We start from the raw sequence: 18685 nt of genomic DNA, 5'->3' as shown, positions 1-18685 counted from the left end.
GATTTTTGATTTTCTCTTATCTTTGATTGATGCTGGACTTTCCTTTTTTTCTGTGAAAGTTTATTTATCAGCTATATCAGCTCAACATGAGCCTGTTGAGGGGCATTTGGTGTTTGCTCATCCTCATTCGAAGCAATTCCTGAAGGGAATCACCCCCACAGTTGTGGGATTTGCCATTAGTTTTGGATAGGTTGACCAGGTGTCCTTTTGAACCAATGGCAACCTGTTCCCTACAGTTCCTGTCCTGGAAGACTGCATTTCTGGTGGCGATCACGTTAGCATGCTGAGTGGGGGAGCTCATGGCTTTGCGTTGTGACCACCCGTACTTAGTGTTTCATGAGTCTGGAGTTTCATTGGCTCCTGGTGTTTCGTTTCTCCCTAAGGTGGTCTCCCAGTTTCATCTTAAGTTGGACGTTTGGTAACCTCTGTTTTACCCTACGCCTTCTTCGGACAAGGAGCATCAGTTGCATGCCTTGGATGTTAAGCGTGCGTTACTTTTTTATCTGAGCCGCTCTAAGAGTTTCGTCAGGACCAGCATCTCTTTGTTTCCTATGCTGCTCCTTGGTTGGGTTCTAAAATTTCATCTCAGAGGCTTTCAAAGTGACTTACTGAAACGATTAAATTGTGCTACTTGCTGGCGAAGAAGCTGTTGCCTGGACCCATTCGTGGACACTCTACTAGGGCTGTGGTGATGTCGATGGCGTTCCTGAAGGGTGTCTCCTTGACGGACGTTTGCAAGGCCGCCACTTGGTCCTCTCCCCATGCTTTCATGAAGCATTACGCTCTGGATGTGCATGCTCAGCAGAGGACTCGTCTGGGAGCTGGGTGCTGCAAGCTTTCTCTTCTGGTTGACCGTCTGCTCCCGCCTCCAGGTATGTCTGGCTTGCTAATCTCCCATGAGTGTGAAGCACAGAGACCACGAAGAAGATAGACAGGTTGCTTACCTGTAACTGTAGATCTTCGAGTGGTCATCTGTGCATTCACACTACCCGCCCTCCTTCCCCACTGCTGACGGTCTCCCTATTTTAGGGGCTTCCAGCAGTCAGGAAGGAACTGGTGGGATCCTCGTGCTGGCTCTGATGAGCATGCGTACTGGGGCTCCTGTGCATGCTCACTGGGTGCCAAGCTCGAAAAATCCCGGGCTTTTTAGGTACCGATTCGGGGATCAGCGCAGGCACTCTATCCCCATGAGTGTGAATGCACAGATGACCACTCGAAGATCTACAGTTACAGGTAAGCAACCTGTCTTTCTTGGTGCTTGGGGGGGGGGCAAAGTGGAAGGGCTTCTAGACCCACTAGGGGAGGGATGGTGGCTCAGTGGTAGAGCATCTGCTTGGGAAGCAGAAGGTCCCAGGTTCAATCCCCAGCATCTCCAAAAAAGGGTCCAGGCAAATAGGTGTGAAAAACCTCAGCTTGAGACCCTGGAGAGCCGCTGCCAGTCTGAGAAGACAGTACTGACTTTGATGGACCAGGTGTCTGATTCAGTATAAGGCAGCTTCATATGTTCACTTGTGAACCACCTGATGGCATTTAGAGGTGTTTTTTTTTTGAGTGACACAGAGTGTTGGACTGGATGGGCTTTTGGCCTGATCCAACATGGTTTCTCTTATGTTCTTATGTGACACAGAGTGTTGGACTGGATGGGCCATTGGCCTGATCCAACATGGCTTCTCTTATGTCAGGGAAGTGATACTCTGTGTTCTTGGTGCTTGAGGGGGCAACAGTGTCCTGGCCCCACTGATGGACCTTCTGATGGCACCTGGATTTCTTGGCCACTGTGTGACACAGAGGGTTGGGTTGGATTGGATGGACCATTGGCCTGATCCAACATGGCTTCTCTTATGTTCTTGCATGAGCTCCTTCAGATTTGTAAACCCACCTCAATTAACATGACCTTCCAAAGGAAACACGTTTATGGGATCGGGACAGCAATACTAATTCAGCTGCTGCTACCAGTGGGTGGAGGGGTTTGCTAATAGATTGTCAGTGGCATCAACCCTACAATATATAGTATCTCTGCAACACTAATATGAATGCGTTCATACGGAATAATAATCAGCGTTGATGCTTTGGATGATCTCTTAGCAGTTCACATCTGGCACTAGAATCTGTATCGCTTGGATTCCTTGAACTTTGGGATGCCGTACTCTAACATTTGCCAAAGACAATCAGAACTGGAGTGCCTGCGCGTGAAAACGATTTTGAATAAAATGGGATTTAAAAAAAAATCTCTTTGCTTTCGAATAAGGCTGCTGAAACGTTTCCGTATTCAGCATCCTGACCCCCTCCTTGTCAACTCCAGGAGTGAAAAGGAAAGAGCATTTGCACCCCATTCACTGAGCAGCCTGCTAAAACCAGCCGAGGTTGAGCTGGACTGAAAAAAAAGCCTCGTCTCGTATAAATAATTCGTACTAAGGAAGCACTTGTGCCGACAATGGGCACATAACGGCCCATTTTGGCTCTTGTTTACATTCTCCCACATGCAAAATGAAAATATTAATCACCAACAGATGCTCCAGGAAGACGTTACACGCGCGCACACAGCACCGTTTGTCTCAATAAAGGAATGAGCCTGATGCGCGCGTGGCTTTTTAAAAGCTGGGGAGTGGCAGTGGGCATTCTGGTGCCCAGTTTGGTGTCCCAGATGTCGTCTCATTCCGGAATTCAGCCTGCTGCAGCAACGGAATCGGAGCTTCTGGAACTGGCCTAAGTAGATAGCCACTAATTCCCACTGAAGCCATTTTGTACCCTATTTCCCCTTTAACTGGTGAATAAAATTCCCAACATGGCTGAGCGCTAAGCACGTCATTTTAAAAAGTTTAATTCAAAGGGCTTGTGTGGAGCTTTGTGCATGCCCCACATTTCTGACCCACCCCCAATGTAATCCATCTAGTCACACCCAAATCTTTAGATAAGATTGGGGGGGGGGGAGGTTTGTGACATTTAAAACATTTTAATGCTGTCTTTTCACGTGATCAGGGTCCACAAGGTGGCAAACATTTAAAAAAAACCAATAACCCATTTTAAACCTAAGTTTAAAATAACTTAGACAAAGAATGCTAGAAAAATGGCACGTAACTTTTACCTAGGGCATGCCGGACGAAACAAAAATGTTTTCACCTGCTGGCAAAAGACACAGATGGAAGGAGAGAGACAAATTGCCCTGGGGAGAGAGTTCTAAATACAGTATGAGTAGGGCTTTTTTTTTAGCAGGAACGCACAGCAACGCAGTTCCGCCTGGCTCGGCATCAGGGGGTGTGGCCTAACATGCAAATGAGTTCCTGCTGGGCTTTCCCCGCAAAAATCCCTGTGTGAGACGATGGTGCCATCAAGGGGTGTGGCCTAACATGCAAATGAGTTCTTGCTGGGCTTTTTCTACACAAAAAGCCCTGCTAGGATGCGGGTGGGGGGGGCAACCTAAGGGAGCATTGGTGCACGGAGGCAAATTTTGTCCATGTCAAAGATGTTCTTAGGATCCCAGCCATTGTGTGTGTTTATTTACTTATAGCCTGTCTTTCTCGATGAGACTCAAGGCAGATTACATAATATAAAAACAATGCAAACAGAGTCCAATGTTTTCAAAGACCCAGTTCTATCACCTCGGGCCACCACTCTCGTTTACCTGAGCAGCACCCAGCCCCAGCGGGTCCTCGATATTAAATACACACATAGAACATATGAAGCTGCCTTATACTGAATCAGACCCTTGGTCCAACAAAGTCAGTATTGTCTGCTCAGACTGGCAGCAGCTCTCCAAGGTCTCAAGCTAAAGGTTTTTCATACCTACTTGCCTGGACCCTTTTATTTGGAGATGCCGGGGATTGAACCTGGGACCTTCTGCTTACCAAGCAGATGCTCTACCACTGAGCCACCGTCCCTCCCTTAAATTGAGCAGAGGTCCATCAGTGGCTATTAGGCACAGCATATTGCTGGAACTCTCTGTCTGGGGCAGTGAAGCTCTGTATTCTTGGTGGGAGGGCTTCTAGCCCACTTGTGGACCTCCTGATGGCACTTGGGTTTTTTTGTTTGTGTGTGGCCACTGTGTGACTCACAGTTTGGACTGGATGGGCCATTGGCCTGATCCAACATGGCTTCTCTTATGTTCTTAAATAAAGCAGTTTTGTAAAAAAAAAAAAAAAAGCCAGTTGAAAAAAATGCCATGTGGCAGATGATACAACAAGAAATATCTAAAATTCTGGGATATGACTTCAAGAAAGTAGCAAAGACCTTTCTGTTGGGATTACAAATGGAAAAATTTCCAAAAGAAGATAGAATTTTAATTTGGCACTTGCTCTCAGCTGCTAGGACATTGTATGCGCAGTTGTGGAAGCAAGAAAAAATACCAGAGAAATGGGATTGGATTGTGAAAGTTTTATCGTGGAGCGAGATGGATAAACTAACAAGAATCCTAAGAGATTATGATTTAGAAGTGTTTAAAAGGAAGTGGAAGAAATTTAGATGTTCTGTAGAGAAAGAATGGAATGTAAAAAGACATTGGACAATTTTTTAATAATGATTAAGTATTAGAAAAAAGTAGAATATGAATTTAGATTTTTATAGTTAAGGGTACCTTTATAAGTTAACTTTAAGTATATAACTTCGGTGGGAGTCTAGTAATGGAGGGAGGGGGGATTAGAAAATATCATATGGGTTAGAGATAGAGGCGATATAAATGGATATTGTTACCATATGTTATCAATAAAATTGTTTAAAAGAAAAAAAAATGCCATATGCAAAACATGGATTATGGGATCAGAGTCCAAGGCCATAAGACCAAGACGATACTGACAAGAAATGGTACAATAGCCTATAATCCTATACCGTTTGTAAAAGCATCTTCACAAACCACTCAATCAAGTCACAGCATAGATAAAGTTGGCTGCAGGGCTGTCTGCGAAGTGCATTGTAAGTTAATTCAAATTCAGGACTGTTGCGGAGGAAATGGCAGGATGCTGGACTAGGTGGACCCCGGTCTTATCCAGCAGGGCTCTTATTATGTCCTCATGCGGTATTTCAGTGTTACGTATTTCACAGGCCCTGGGAGGGGCAGCTCGGAATTGACTGAAACATCTCTCTGGTCCTTGCATTCGGCAGGAGAGGTTAAATGTAAAAACCTCTTCGGCTCCTGATAACATTTTGCTCCGTTTCTCTCTCAGATGTGAAGCCTTCAAATATGCTGGTGAATACGAGAGGCCAGGTCAAGCTGTGTGATTTTGGGGTTAGCACACAGGTACGTTCCATCCCAGTTTGTCAACCTTCCCTCCTCTTCATCCCCCCCACGCTTCTCCCCCCCCCCCCCCCGTTCTGCTTTCCAGAACGGCCACAAGACCCGACGGGAGGCCCTTTGCAACACCCTTGCCTCTACTGGGAACGCGCGATCCATCCTTTTAATCTCCTGGCCACTTTCCTTCATCAGAATATGATTGTTCATTGTTTAACGACAGTAAAAACTGCTGATGTTGTAATTACTACTTACGAATGGCCAACTTCATTGATATGCAGCCGGCGCGGAGAGCGTTTGGGCCAAACAAAAGGGAGGGCAGAACGGGAGGATCGCCTGGGGAGCCCGACTGGCCCACGGTAAAAATTAATATTGGGAGCAACAATAGTTAGTGGGCTTCAGCAGCGTGCGGCACAAATTTTAATTAATTTCCATTTTGGGCTTCCCCTGAGAACCTCCGTGATACTGACCCATGAGCTCGCCGTAGTCTTGAATTGAATTGCGGCCACCTTTCCTCCCAGCGAAACACGGGGCCCAAAGAGAAGGTCACTGCCACATTATAGGTTGTCAAAGTCTGTTGTTCCTCCAGCATATTTAGTGTTCATTCCAGCCGGATAATGAAGGTGGCTTTATTCGCATCTTGAGCCCGCTGATGGGGGAGTTGGGGAGGACTGATTTGCTGGGGGGAAATGAAATAAAAAAAAAAAAAAAATTGGAGCGGGGGGGGGAGGGAGAATCCTACTGACAATCGACTGTTTAAATATCCAACTGGTTGTTGGTGGTATAAAAGCACATCCTGTTTCAAATGGGAATCGTATGCAAGGTTGTGTGTTGCGAACTACAGTGCTGCGATAGTTTAAAATTAGGACTCTCGTGCAAAGAAGGAAAAAAGAGGATTTAATCATTTGAATGCCTTCCCAGGCAAATGCGTTCTCTCCCCGCCACCCACCCCCCACCGCCTCTCCCTCCCTGTTATATCATTTTTAGCTGATTTATATATAGGATGATTGTAGGTTAAATGAAGAATAATTGCCCGTTTTATTCCTCACATTATCTTTATATGGCTCTAACAGACTGTTTTGTCTGATAGCTGGTGAATTCCATCGCCAAGACGTACGTCGGGACAAATGCTTATATGGCGGTAAGTACATTTTACACAGAGCCTTAGGAGCGAAAAGGCCTCTTGTGGACTGCTGGGTTTTTTGTGCCATCTAAGCTTGGTAGTTTGTTCTCCTGCTGCCATGTACATCTTTGTTCATTTCCCTTTTTTAATAAACAGATTGTGAAAGCCTGTGTAGAACTGTGAAGTACAGGATCACAAGAGAACGGCCTGATGCCCACACATAGAAGGCCCTGTTGTCTTCCAAGCCTGTCCAGTGGCATGGGTGGATGAGGCCACCCTTGGGGTGCAGTCTATCAGGGAACGGCAGTGTAAATACTTACCCCAACCTTGGCGGCAGCAGCAAATACAATAATAGGCACCGTGCCCTGGATAGCCCGATCTCATCAGATCTTAGAAGCTTAGAAGGGTCAACCCTGATTAAAACTGGGATGGGAGACCACCAAGGAAGTCCAGGGTTGCTACACAGAGGCAGACGACGGCAAACCACCACTGAGTGCCTCCAGCCTTAAATACTCTATGTGGTCACCATAAGTTAGAATAATAGTTCGAAGGGAGCTCCAGGGACATCTAGTCCAGCCCCCTGCACAGTGCAGGAACTTCACAAATACGTCTCCCCACCATACATCCCCAGTGACCCCTGCAGGCTCCAGGCCCAGAAGAAGGCAAAAACCTCCAGAATCTCTGGCCAAACAGGCTTGGAGAAAAATGGCTGCCTGACCCCAGAGTGGCCATCATCATTTCCTTGGGCGTGTAAGAAAGGATCGTGAGAACTAAGCACTGATGCAGCCTTTCCTGCCCTCCTTCTCATGATCTGCTTAATTCACAGAATCAACATAGCTGTCAGATGGCCATCTAGCCTCTGCTTTAAAACCGCCAAAGAAGGAGAGCCCATCACCTCCCGAGGAGGAAGCCTGTTCCACTGAGGAACCGCTCTGTCAGGAAGTTCTTCCTGATGTTTAGCTGGAAACTCTTTTGATTTAATTTCAACCCCTTGGTTCTGGTCCGACCTTCTGGGATAAGAGAAAACAACTCAGCACAATCCTCTATACGACAGGATGGCCCCTGAGCACAATAATTTATGCAGTAGGGACGGTCCATCTAGTCCAGCATTCTGTCTCACACGGTGGCCAACAGCATGGCAGAGAGGCCAAGACCGTGAGATCATGAGACCCTGCTGGATCAGACCAGTGGCCCATCTAACCCACCATCCCAACCAGTTCCTCTGGAGATCCAGCAACAGGCCTAAGAGACTGAGACCTTCTCCTGATACGAACATGAAAAGACCTGCTGGATCAGACCAGTGTCCATCTAGCCTAGCATCCTCTCTCACAAAGTGATCGACCAGTTCTTCTGGAGGGCCAACAACAGGGCATAGAGGCTGAGGCCTTCCCCTGAGAAGAACATCAGCAGAGCCCTGCTGGATCAGATCAGTGAGGGTCCATCTAGCCCAGCCTCCTGTCTCACCCAGTGGCCAACCAGTTCCTCTGGAGGGCCAACAACAGTGCATAGAGGCCAGGGCCTTCCCTTGAGAAGAACATCAGAAAAGCCCTGCTGGGTCAGACCAGTGAGGGTCCATCCAGTCCAGCCTTCCGTCTCACAACCAGTTCCTCTGGAGGGCCAGTAGCAGGGCATAATCCTTACTCTGGGATCCAGAGGATTAGTGCCTCTGAATGTAGAGGTTCCTTTTAGTCACCGTGGCTAGTAGCCACTGATAAACTTGCCTTCCATGAATCTCTCTGATCTTACTGTGGCCATCACTACATCCTCTGGCAGCGAATTCCACAATTTGATTTACTGTCTGTATAAAGTAGTATTTCCTTTTGTCTGATCTGAACCTACTGCCCATCAGCTTCATTGGATGCCCTCATAAGAACATAAGAGAAGCCATGTGGGATCAGGCCAGTGGCCCATCCAGTCCAACACTCTGTGTCACATAAGAACATAAGAGAAGCCCTGTTGGATCAGGCCAATGGCCCCTCCAGTCCAACACTCTGTGTCACATAAGAGAAGCCCTGTTGGATCAGGCCAGTGGCCCATCCAGTCCAACACTCTGTGTCACAGAAGAACAGAAGAGAAGCCCTGTTGGATCAGGCCAATGGCCCCTCCAGTCCAACACTCTGTGTCACAGAAGAACAGAAGAGAAGCCCTGTTGGATCAGGCCAGTGGCCCATCCAGTCCAACACTCTGTGTCACAGAAGAACAGAAGAGAAGCCCTGTTGGATCAGGCCAGTGACCCCTCCAGTCCAACACTCTGTGTCACAGAAGAACAGAAGAGAAGCCCTGTTGGATCAGGCCAGTGGCCCCTCCAGTCCAACACTCTGTGTCACAGAAGAACAGAAGAGAAGCCCTGTTGGATCAGGCCAATGACCCATCCAGTCCAATACTCTGTATCACATAAGAACAGAAGAGAAGCCCTGTTGGATCAGGCCAATGACCCATCCAGTCCAATACTCTGTGTCACGTAAGAACAGAAGAAAAGCCCTGTTGGATCAGGCCAGTGGCCCATCCAGTCCAACACTCTGTGTCACAGAAAAACAGAAGAGAAGCCCTGTTGGATCAGGCCAGTGGCCCCTCCAGTCCAACACTGTGTCACAGAAGAACAGAAGAGAAGCCCTGTTGGATCAGGCCAGTGACCCATCCAGTCCAACACTCTGTGTCACATAAGAACATAAGAGAAGCCCTATTGGATCAAGCCAATGACCCATCCAGTCCAACACTCTGTGTCACGCATTGGCCAAAAAAACCAAGTGCCATCAAGAGGTCCACCAGTGGGTCTAGAAGTTCTTCCACTATGCCCCACCCCTCCCCCCAAGCACAAGAATACAGAACAGCGCTGCCCAATGTTCCCTCTAAGTTGCAAAGTCTTGTGAGCAACAATTCTGCTTTGTGAGCTATTAGCATTAAAGTTTTGAGCTACTGAATAAATTAGTGTGCTCTGGGGTCATCCTTCCTGAGCTAAGACAAAAATGCATGAGCTGGAGGCTATAAATCTGTGAGCTAGCTCATTCTAACTCATCTTAGAGGGAACACTGTCACTGCCCCAGACAGAGAGCTCCAACAATAAACTGTGGCTAATAGCCACTGATGAACCTCTGCTCCATATGCTTATCCATTCCCCTCTTGAAGCTGTCTATGCTTGCAGCCGCCACCATCTCCCATGGCAGTGAATTCCACATGTTAATCACCCTTTGCGTGAAGAAGGGCTTCCTTTTATCCGTTCTAATCCGACTTCTGAGCAATTCCATTGAATGTCCATGAGTTCTCGTATTGTGAGAAAGGGAGAATAGGACTTCTTTCTCTACTTTCTCCATCCCATGCATAATCTTGTAAACCTCTATCATGTCACCCTTTAATCATTCCAAATCATTTTTTCTGGAAAAAGTCCAGAAAAGGGCAACTAGAATGATTGAAGATTTGGAACACTTTCCCTATGAAGAAAGGTTAAAACGCTTGGGGCTCTTTAGCTTGGAGAAACGTCGACTGCGGGGTGACATGATAGAAGTATGGCAGAGCATTACATCTAGTAAGAGAGAAAGCTCTTCGGTGCTGGGGTGTCAATAAAAGGAGAAAGTATGAAGCCATTTTCCCCACGGTGAGAGGAATCTCAAAACACAGTGGAGAACAAGTTTTATTCGCCAGACTGTATCATTCCTGGCATTCAATGTCCAAAAGTCTACTTTTAATTTGGTAAATTTGCTTGGTGTTTTGTTTGGACCTAGGTGCATATAGATCATTTAACCTCGAAAAGTAAAAGAAGGGGAAGGATGTAATAGAGCTCTAATGTAATACGTTTGACAGCCTGGCTCTGTTGATTGCTGCCTCTCTAATCTCAAAAGAGCTGGAACGCTCTGATTTAAAGGTGGGGGGAGGGGGACTTCAAACGAACTATTTTATCCACCAGCTCCTCTTCTTGATGGCTTGAAATAGCTGTAATAATTAAATTGTATTATTCCTTTTAATGTACAAACCTCGATTACACATCTATTTCCCAGGTGTGCATTAAAGAAATTACTTTTTTTCTTATTGTTTACGGATGACTGTGATGCATCCATCTGTTAATTGAAAAAGTGAGGATTAAAGCGAAGAAGTAATTTCACCGGTTCCTCTGTTTTCGGACGGCTTTTGCTTCTCGACAGACTTTGTTTCCAGCCGATCAGATATTTCAGTTTAGTCTTGAAAAACAAAAAATTATATAACATAAGGAACGTAGAGAGAGGGAGAGAGAGAAGAGCAGACCTGTATCCCAGGGGTGGCCAACGGTAGCTCTCCAGATGTTTTTTGCCTACAACTCCCATCAGCCCCAGCCACTGGCCATTCTGGCCGGGGCTGATGGGAGTTGTAGGCAAAAAACATCTGGAGAGTTACCATTGGCCACCCTACATCCTATTCCATCTGGTGCATTGGGGTGCGATGGGCAGATGTAACTGTTTTGTAGATCCCTTGCCATGTTTTTATTGTCTGGAGTGCTGACCTGGGGCTGAATGAAATGCCTACATGGAGGCTGATTGATTCACCCAAAGAAAAGACCAGTCTGGGAAGAGCTCGGAACATAAAGTAGATGCCACCAATAGAATCAGTTCCCCATATGTCTCTCAACTTCGTTTTATTTATTTGTACAAGGAGGGGGAGCCCCGTGGCGCAGAGTGGTAAAGCTGCAGTACTGCAGTCTGAACTCTCTGCTCACGACCTGAGTTCGATCCCGATGGAAGCTGATTCAGGTAGCCGGCTGATGTTGACTCAGCCTTCCATCCTTCCGAGGTGGGTAAAAGGAGTCCCCAGCTTGCTGGGGGGAAAGTGGAGATGACTGGGGAAGGCAGTGGCAAACCACCCCGTAAAAAGTCTGTCGTGAGAACGTTGTGAAAGCAACGTCACCCCAGAGTCGGAAACGACTGGTGCTTGCACAGGGGACTACTTTTATCTTTACCTTTGACAAGGGGGAACTCATCTGAGATAAGCACAATGTATGCTCTTTCCCAAACTGGGTGGGGGAGTACTGGTTTTAATTCTTGGCCAGAGCATCTTCTTTATCTTAATGTTGAGAGCGATTTCCTCTCTGTCTCACTGTACCTGAAGTTCCCTGCTCAATGGTATTTGCAAAGGGATGTCTTTCATGGAGAATCAGGTGACTCCTGGCTGCCCAGCTGCCTCCAAGTTTGGGAATAACTTGGAGATGTATAAAAAATGCACAAGAGGCATATATACTGAACAACGGGCAAGGCTATGTATAAATGCTGAACTTACAGATGACATGATAATTAGTAAAGGTACAAGACAAGGTTGTCCACTTTCCCCACTGTTGTTTATAATGACTCTTGAAATATTACTGATGCAAATTCAAGAAGATAAAGTAATAGAAGGATTAAAAGTAAAAGGATTTACTTACAAATACAGAGCATTTGCAGATGATATAATGTTTATAAATGAAAACCCCATACAAGTCGCACCTTTGTTGTTAGCCAAAATACAAGAATATGGGGAGTTGGCGGGACTTTGTATTAATAAAGAAAAATCAAAACTTCTATGCAAAAATATACAAATAAATAAGCAACAAGAATTGCAGAGACTAACAGGCTGTGAAGTTACCTCCAAGGTAAAATATTTGGGTGTGGAGATAACAATGAAGAATATTGATTTGTTCAAAAATAATTATGAGAAGCTATGGCGTAAAATGGATGAAGATATGTTAAAGTGGAATAAACTTAATTTGTCGCTGTTGGGTAGAATAGCCACAATTAAAATGAATATTCTACCAAGAATAATGTATTTGTTTCAAACTATTCCAATTGTGAAAGACAGTAAACAATTTAATAGATGGCAAAGAAAAATTTCAGAGTTTGTGTGGGAAGAAACCAAGAATTAAAATGAAAATTTTAACAGACGCAAAAGAGAGAGGTGGATTTCAATTACCAGACTTAAAATTATATCATGAAGCAGTTTGCTTAGTATGGATAAAAGAATGGATAATGTTGTTAAAGAAAAAACTCTTAGCGTTGGAAGGTCATGGAAATAAATTTGGCTGGCACATTTATATGTATTATGGGGGAAAAAAGATAGACCATTATATTTTCTCTCACCATTATATAAGAAACAGCTTGCTAAATACATGGATGAAATATAAGAAATATGGAGATGAGAGAAAACCGTTATGGGTAGTGCCAGCCAAAGTGATAAAAATAACAGCTGAGACGGGTGAAGAAAAGTGGTTGTCATGTAATCAACTAATAAAAATACAAAGTGGCAAAATAGAATTGAAAACTGCTGTAGAGCTAAATAATAAATATGATTGGTTTCAAATGCAACAAATAAAGAGCTTGGTGGAGAATGACATTAAAACTGAAGGAATAAGAAAAGAGCAAACAGAAATGGGAAAAGTTCTGCTTGGAGACGAAAAAAATTAATTTCTTTTAAAATGGTCTACGGAATATGAAGTAGTGAAATCTCAAATGATTAAGTGGGCAATAAATGTAAATAAAGAAATACAGATGGAAACTTGGGAATATTTGTGGAAGAACTCTATGAAGCTTTCGATGTGTCATAGTATTAAAGAGAACTGTTTTAAAATGATGTATAGATGGTGTATGGCTCCTAAGAAATTGGCAAAGATGAATAATAAGATGCCAGACAGATGTTGGAAATGTAAAAAACATGAAGGTTCTTTCTGCCATATGTGGTGGACTTGTGAAAGAACAAAAAAGTATTGGCAGATGATTCAGCAAGAAATTTCTAGGATCTTGGGATATGAATTTAAGAAAGTTGCAGAGACTTTTCTGTTGGGATTACAAATGGAAAAATTTCCAAAAGAAGATAGAACTATAATTTGGTACTTGCTTTCAGCTGCTAGGACATTGTATGCGCAGTTGTGGAAGCAAGAAAAAATACCAGAGAAATGGGATTGGATTGTAAAAGTTATGACATGGAGTGAAATGGACAAATTAACAAGAATTTTAAGAGGCTATGATTCAGAAGTTTCTAAGATGGAGTGGAAAGAGTTCAGAAGATATGTAGAAAAAGAGTGGAAAATAAAAGGACATTGGACAATTTTTGATAATGATTAAGTCTTAGAAAAAAGAAGAATATTAATTTTTGTTTTTATTAGTTGAGGGTACCTTTAAACATTAGTACTTTAAGTAAATAACACCGGCGGGGGGTCAAGTAACGGGGGGAGGGGTGGGTAGAAAGTAATAAATGGGATAGATAAAAGAAGTTATTAATGATGCAAGAAATATAATTTGTTACCATATGTTACCAAATAAAATTGTTTTAACCACCCAAAATGCCCAAGAGGCTTCCATGCCCTGCATCTGGATCCTTGGCAACTCCAAAGGAATTTCAAAAGCAAGTGAGTCTCCCGACACTGTGCCAGATGTTTCTCTTCCTCTTTCCACTCAATTTGGTGTAGCGGTTAAATCCGCAGACTCTTATCTGGGAGAACCGGGTTTTATTCCCCACTCCTCCACTTGCAGCTGCTGGAATGGCCTTGGGTCAGCCATGGCTCTCGTAGGCGTTGTCCTTGAAAGTGCAACTTCTGTCAGAGCTCTCTCAGCAGCACCCCCCCCCCCACCTCACAGGGTGTCTGTTGTGGGGGGAGAAGGTAAAGGAGATTGTGAGCCGTTCTGAGACTCTGATTCAGAGAGAAGGGCAGGGTAGAGATCTACAAATGGTCAGAAGTGGATGGATTTCAGTTGCTAGGTAGCATCCCCTCCCCCCATAATTCTCCTTTGAGTACTCATGGAGAAAGGGCCTGGGGCAGGACTCTGAATTCTGCATTCTGACTTGAAACCCTGATCCATTGCTGGCATCTAAGTATTCAGCAGGCGCTGTCCCCGTTCTCTCAGCCGTCTCTTTGCAAAGATGTTTACAAAATGAAAATTAGCATCTTGAGGAGCAACATTCTGTGCTTTTTCTGCCTTCCCTTGTTAAGGCTGTGAAAACACCCCAAGACAAGATAAGAGGAAGCATCCCTAAAAAGCTGATAACTGTATACTCCATGACTGGGTCTTGCCTCCTTGCTTCATCCCCCTGAGGGCTCATCCGGCTGACGGAGGCGTGTTGATGGTGGGGCCTGGCGCACGCGCGGCATCGTCTAGGCTGCGCGGTGAGGCGTTGAGCAAGTGCAGAGGCCCCCACCACAGCTGTGCGCTTTTGCCTCCCTACAAGTCTCATCCAGTCTGCCCTTCTCCCTGAGATCCCAGCATGCTCCCTGTTCTGTCCTGGAAGACTTCTATGTGCTTTTGAATGATTCTTTACTGTGCGAGTTTTGGAAGAACTTCTATCTCCCCTCTTTGACAAAGCAATTTGAAACAGCATCCATAAAAAGCTAACCCAGTGTCAGCCAGCTTCGGGCTCCGTCGGAGGTGGACCTGTGGAGTCTTCAAAGAATGGACTTTTGATAATTAGTATACAAGCATTTTTTGCACTCAGCACTTTATCGTGAGAATTATATGTCTCTTGAAGAATTCTACGTGCTCAGTTATTGAGAATGGCTTTATATGGCGTTGTATGAATTACTGATCTTGTAATACTGGTGGAAAAAATTGTGATAATATTACTATATTTATTAGAATCTTTGACTGAATTGTTGTTATTGTCGTTAATAATTTTCGTAATCTTATCACGGTATTTTGTCTGGTTTGCTATCTCCCTGTGATTCTCCTTTGTTATATCATCACTGTCCTGAGATTTGGCATGGCGGTGGTGGTTTTCCTGCTCGTGGGATAGTTCTTGCTCCAGCTGAGGCCGGGGGTGTCAATCATGCAGCCTGAGGGCCGTATCAGGCCCCCGGAGAGGTCCTACCAGGCCCACAAGCAACTGGCTGTCATCTGCTTCCTTCTCCCTCTCTCTTGCTTCCTTCTGCATCACAGCTTGCTTTACCAAGCTTGCTCAATCACACCCGAGCTATGGAGCAAAGCCTCTACTTTCTCCATTGGCTGGGGCTCCTCCCTTGGGGAAGAAGGGGGGGAGGGAGAGCTTGCTTCGCCAGACTCTCAATCGCACAGCAGAGCTACTGAGCCAAGCCTTTCTTCCTTCTATTGGCCGAGGCTCTTCAGAGCAAAGTCATCGGTTATCAGAGACTGTTAAACAAAATATTGCAAGAGTGCTAATGTTTTAAGAACATTTTAATTGTTTTAAAAAAATCTTTAATTGTGTCTGTCTGCATCCTGTATAAAGCTTATATCTCCACCACCTGGCAGTACATTGTATGAAATACATGGCCCAGCTCCACAAAGTCCAATTTATGTCGGATCCGGCCCTCTTAACAAATGAGTTTGACACCCCTGGTTTAGGCCATTGTGTCTGTGGGGGGTTTTTTATTTAACATTTGCTTGGCGCTAAAAGCTCCTGACCTGGGATTAGTAGCTGAGAGGCAGTCTCCTCGGGAACGTTGGACTGGCACTAATTTGGGCCCGTTTGTTTTCCCCTTAAAGGCCTCTGGGTTATTAGAGAACAGAGAGAGGGGAGGGGGAGAGCCGTCTTGTAAGGTGCCTGAACTAGACAGGTGCATTAGCGGCACAGTAGGAAGGACAGCCTCGCCGAGTCTCTTTATTCTTGCGTTTCACACCACACTTGACCTTGGCGATACTTAAAGCACTGCTCGCGAGTCAAAGAGGCACCCGGCTATTTTGTGCTCCTTCCCATCTCAAGTCGCATTAAAACTTGCCGCTAATTGGTGTGAGCTAAAACCCCCTCTTTTATTCGCGGGTTGCGATGCGCATTAGCTTGGGAACATTTAAAGCAAAGCAGGTTGGCGAAGGGCACCCGTCCTTGCCGCCTTAATTCTGCCGCACAGATTTCTCAGCTGCTGCTGCTGTGGTTCTGGAGCCTTGGAGTGAGCAGGAAAGAGGCTTGGCCGTTTGCTGTGTTTAAAGCAGAGCTTCCAGAATGGGAAGAAGCAAAAAATCCCCCACACCACATTTTTATAAAAGAAGAAGATATTGGATTTATATCCCACCCTCCACTCTGAATCTCAGAGTCTCAGAGCAGCTCACAATCACCTTTCCCTTCCTCCCCCATAACAAACACCCTGTGAGGTGGGTGGGGCTGAGAGAGCTCTGACAGAAGCTGCCCTTTCAAGGACAGCTCTGCGAGAGCTATGGCTGACCAAAGGCCATTCCAGCAACTGCAAGTGGAGGAGTGGGAAAGCAAACCCGGTTCTCCCAGATAAGAGTCCGCTTATTTAACCACTACACCAAACTGGCTTTCTACACCAGTCAGTCAGTCGGGCTTTAAAAAAAAAATATAAGCACTGAAGAATTTATATACCGGGGGGGGGGGGGGCAGGCCACAGTGCTTACCAACAGCCTTTCCTGATGAAAGTTGCAATCTGTCTATAAAGATAAAGGTTGTCCCGTGTGCAAGCACCAATCGTTTCTGGCTCGTGATGACGTTTTCATGGCAGACTTTCTACAGGGTGGTTTGTCATTGCCTTCCCCAGTCATCTACACTTTCCGCCAGCAACCTGGGCACTCATTTTACCGACCTCAGAAGGATAGAAGGCTGAGTCAACCTCGAGCCAGCGACCTGAACCCCACTTCTGCCGGGATCGAACTCAGGTCGTGACTCGAGCAGAGAGCTCAGACTGCAGTACTGCAGCTTTACCACTCTGCGCCACGGGGCTCTTAATCTGTCTATATACATGCTCATGTCCTGTGTCTGGAGCATCTGCGAGCCCCGGAGATCTCTGCTATATTTCTCTGGCCTGATTTACGTCATTGGTTCACCTGCCTCCTTCTCTCCCTTTCTCTTTTGAACAGCCGGAACGAATTTCAGGAGAGCAGTATGGCATTCATTCTGACGTTTGGAGTCTAGGGATTTCCTTCATGGAGGTAGGTGCGTTGGATGACTTTCTGGGACCGATACCAAGCACCAGCCTGTGCATTCTTCAACATTTCCTGTAGACCTGGCCCCCACACATGGAGGTGGAAACGGCGTCCCGGGTGGGGGGAGCATTTTGAAGCCTGAGCTGTGGAGGCCCCATCCCTATCCAGGCTGCAAACTCCGGGTTGGGAAATGCCTGAAGGTTTGGGTGTGGAGCCTGGGAGGGCTTTGGGAGGGGAGGGACCTTGGGTGGGCACAATGCCATCGGGCGCACCCTCCAAAGCTGCCATTCTCTTGCTCTCTCATCTAGAGATGATTCGTTATTCCAGGAGATCTCAAGACCCCGCCTGGAGATTGGTCACCTCCCTCTCCTTGTCCAAGTTTTTTGAGGAGCAGGAAATACAGTTGGTATTTCCAGAAGTTCAGATGTCAGAGCAGAGAGATCCATTCATGTATATGGCTGGGGCAATGTGGAACCCCTCCCCCCCCCAGGGCATTTTAATCAAGGGAATTAAGACTGCTTTACAATGGAATGGAGGGCACTTTGTTCCACTCTTTACTGCGCTACTTTCCCTTCCTGCATGACTTTCACTTTTTCCTGCATGACTTTCACTTTTTCCTGCATGACTTCCAACTTTTGCAATTCCATTCTTTCCTTTTTCACTGTTCATCTCGTATCACATCTTTTATGTTGTTGTTTTTTCATTTCCTCCCCTTTGGTCCTGGTTCCGTTACATCGTTTGTTGGATATCTCATGCTGTTGGATCGCATTGATTTACACCATGCAAATCTGCCTTGAGTCCTGTGAGAAAGGAGGAGAGGCAGTCTGGAATTCCATTGATTCACAAGCGCAGCCTGGGCTCCTAGCTCAGGGGTGGCCAAACTTGCTTAACGTAAGAGCCACGTAGAATAAATGGCTGATGTTTGAAAGCCACAAGACATGAACGTCAGAGAAGACAGGAAGGCAAATAGATGGAGGAGGGAGGGAGAGGTGGAAAGAAAGCAACTTTAACTTTACATTCATTCTCCAAGCTGGTCGATGGAGTGGGGGGGGGGGCTTTGAGAGCTGCACCATATGTGTGAAAGAGATCCTGGAGCCACCGCTGTCCTAGCTGTTAGGTTGGGCTTGTTTCATATGGGATTGAAATGAGGCATTCTGGGAGTTAGAGGTTTAGGTGGATTGCATGGCTCGGATTTTGTCAAAACCCATTATAAGCCCAGCTTCCTTAACATTTGGACTGTCTGTGTTAGACTTGCTGTTGCAGCTGGGAATTTCTTGTTTTTATTTTATTTCTTTAAATATTTATCAACTGTCTTCCTTATGGATCTCAAGGCAGCTTAACAGTATAGACAAAAATATAATATAGATTACTTAAAACCATTTTTTAAAAACAATTTGGGATTGCATTGGTCAAATAAATTAAAATAAAACTGTCTTCAGCTGCCTCCTGAAGATCGACAGTGAGGAGTCAGACGCAGCTCCCTGGGGAGGTTGTTCCATAACCATGGGGCTACCACTGAAAAGG

At 45.5% G+C, this 18685-nt stretch overlaps 1 protein-coding gene across 2 annotated transcripts in view; it reads left to right on the top strand.

Annotated features, from left to right (window-relative positions):
• MAP2K5 (mitogen-activated protein kinase kinase 5) overlaps positions 1-18685 on the top strand; it is a 267295-nt gene that overhangs the window by 112861 nt on the left and 135749 nt on the right. For both annotated transcript variants that reach the window (XM_060260130.1, XM_060260131.1), the window contains exons 14-16: positions 5157-5230; positions 6312-6362; positions 17096-17167. In XM_060260130.1, the coding sequence (XP_060116113.1) occupies positions 5157-5230; positions 6312-6362; positions 17096-17167 (197 nt within the window). The remainder of the gene's footprint in view (positions 1-5156; positions 5231-6311; positions 6363-17095; positions 17168-18685) is intronic.

This window comes from Heteronotia binoei, chromosome 19 (assembly GCF_032191835.1).
Source record: "Heteronotia binoei isolate CCM8104 ecotype False Entrance Well chromosome 19, APGP_CSIRO_Hbin_v1, whole genome shotgun sequence".
Classification (NCBI taxonomy): Eukaryota; Metazoa; Chordata; class Lepidosauria; order Squamata; family Gekkonidae; genus Heteronotia; species Heteronotia binoei.
The sequence above is the reverse complement of the archived record's forward strand: the minus strand, read 5'-3'. Positions and strand labels throughout refer to the sequence as shown.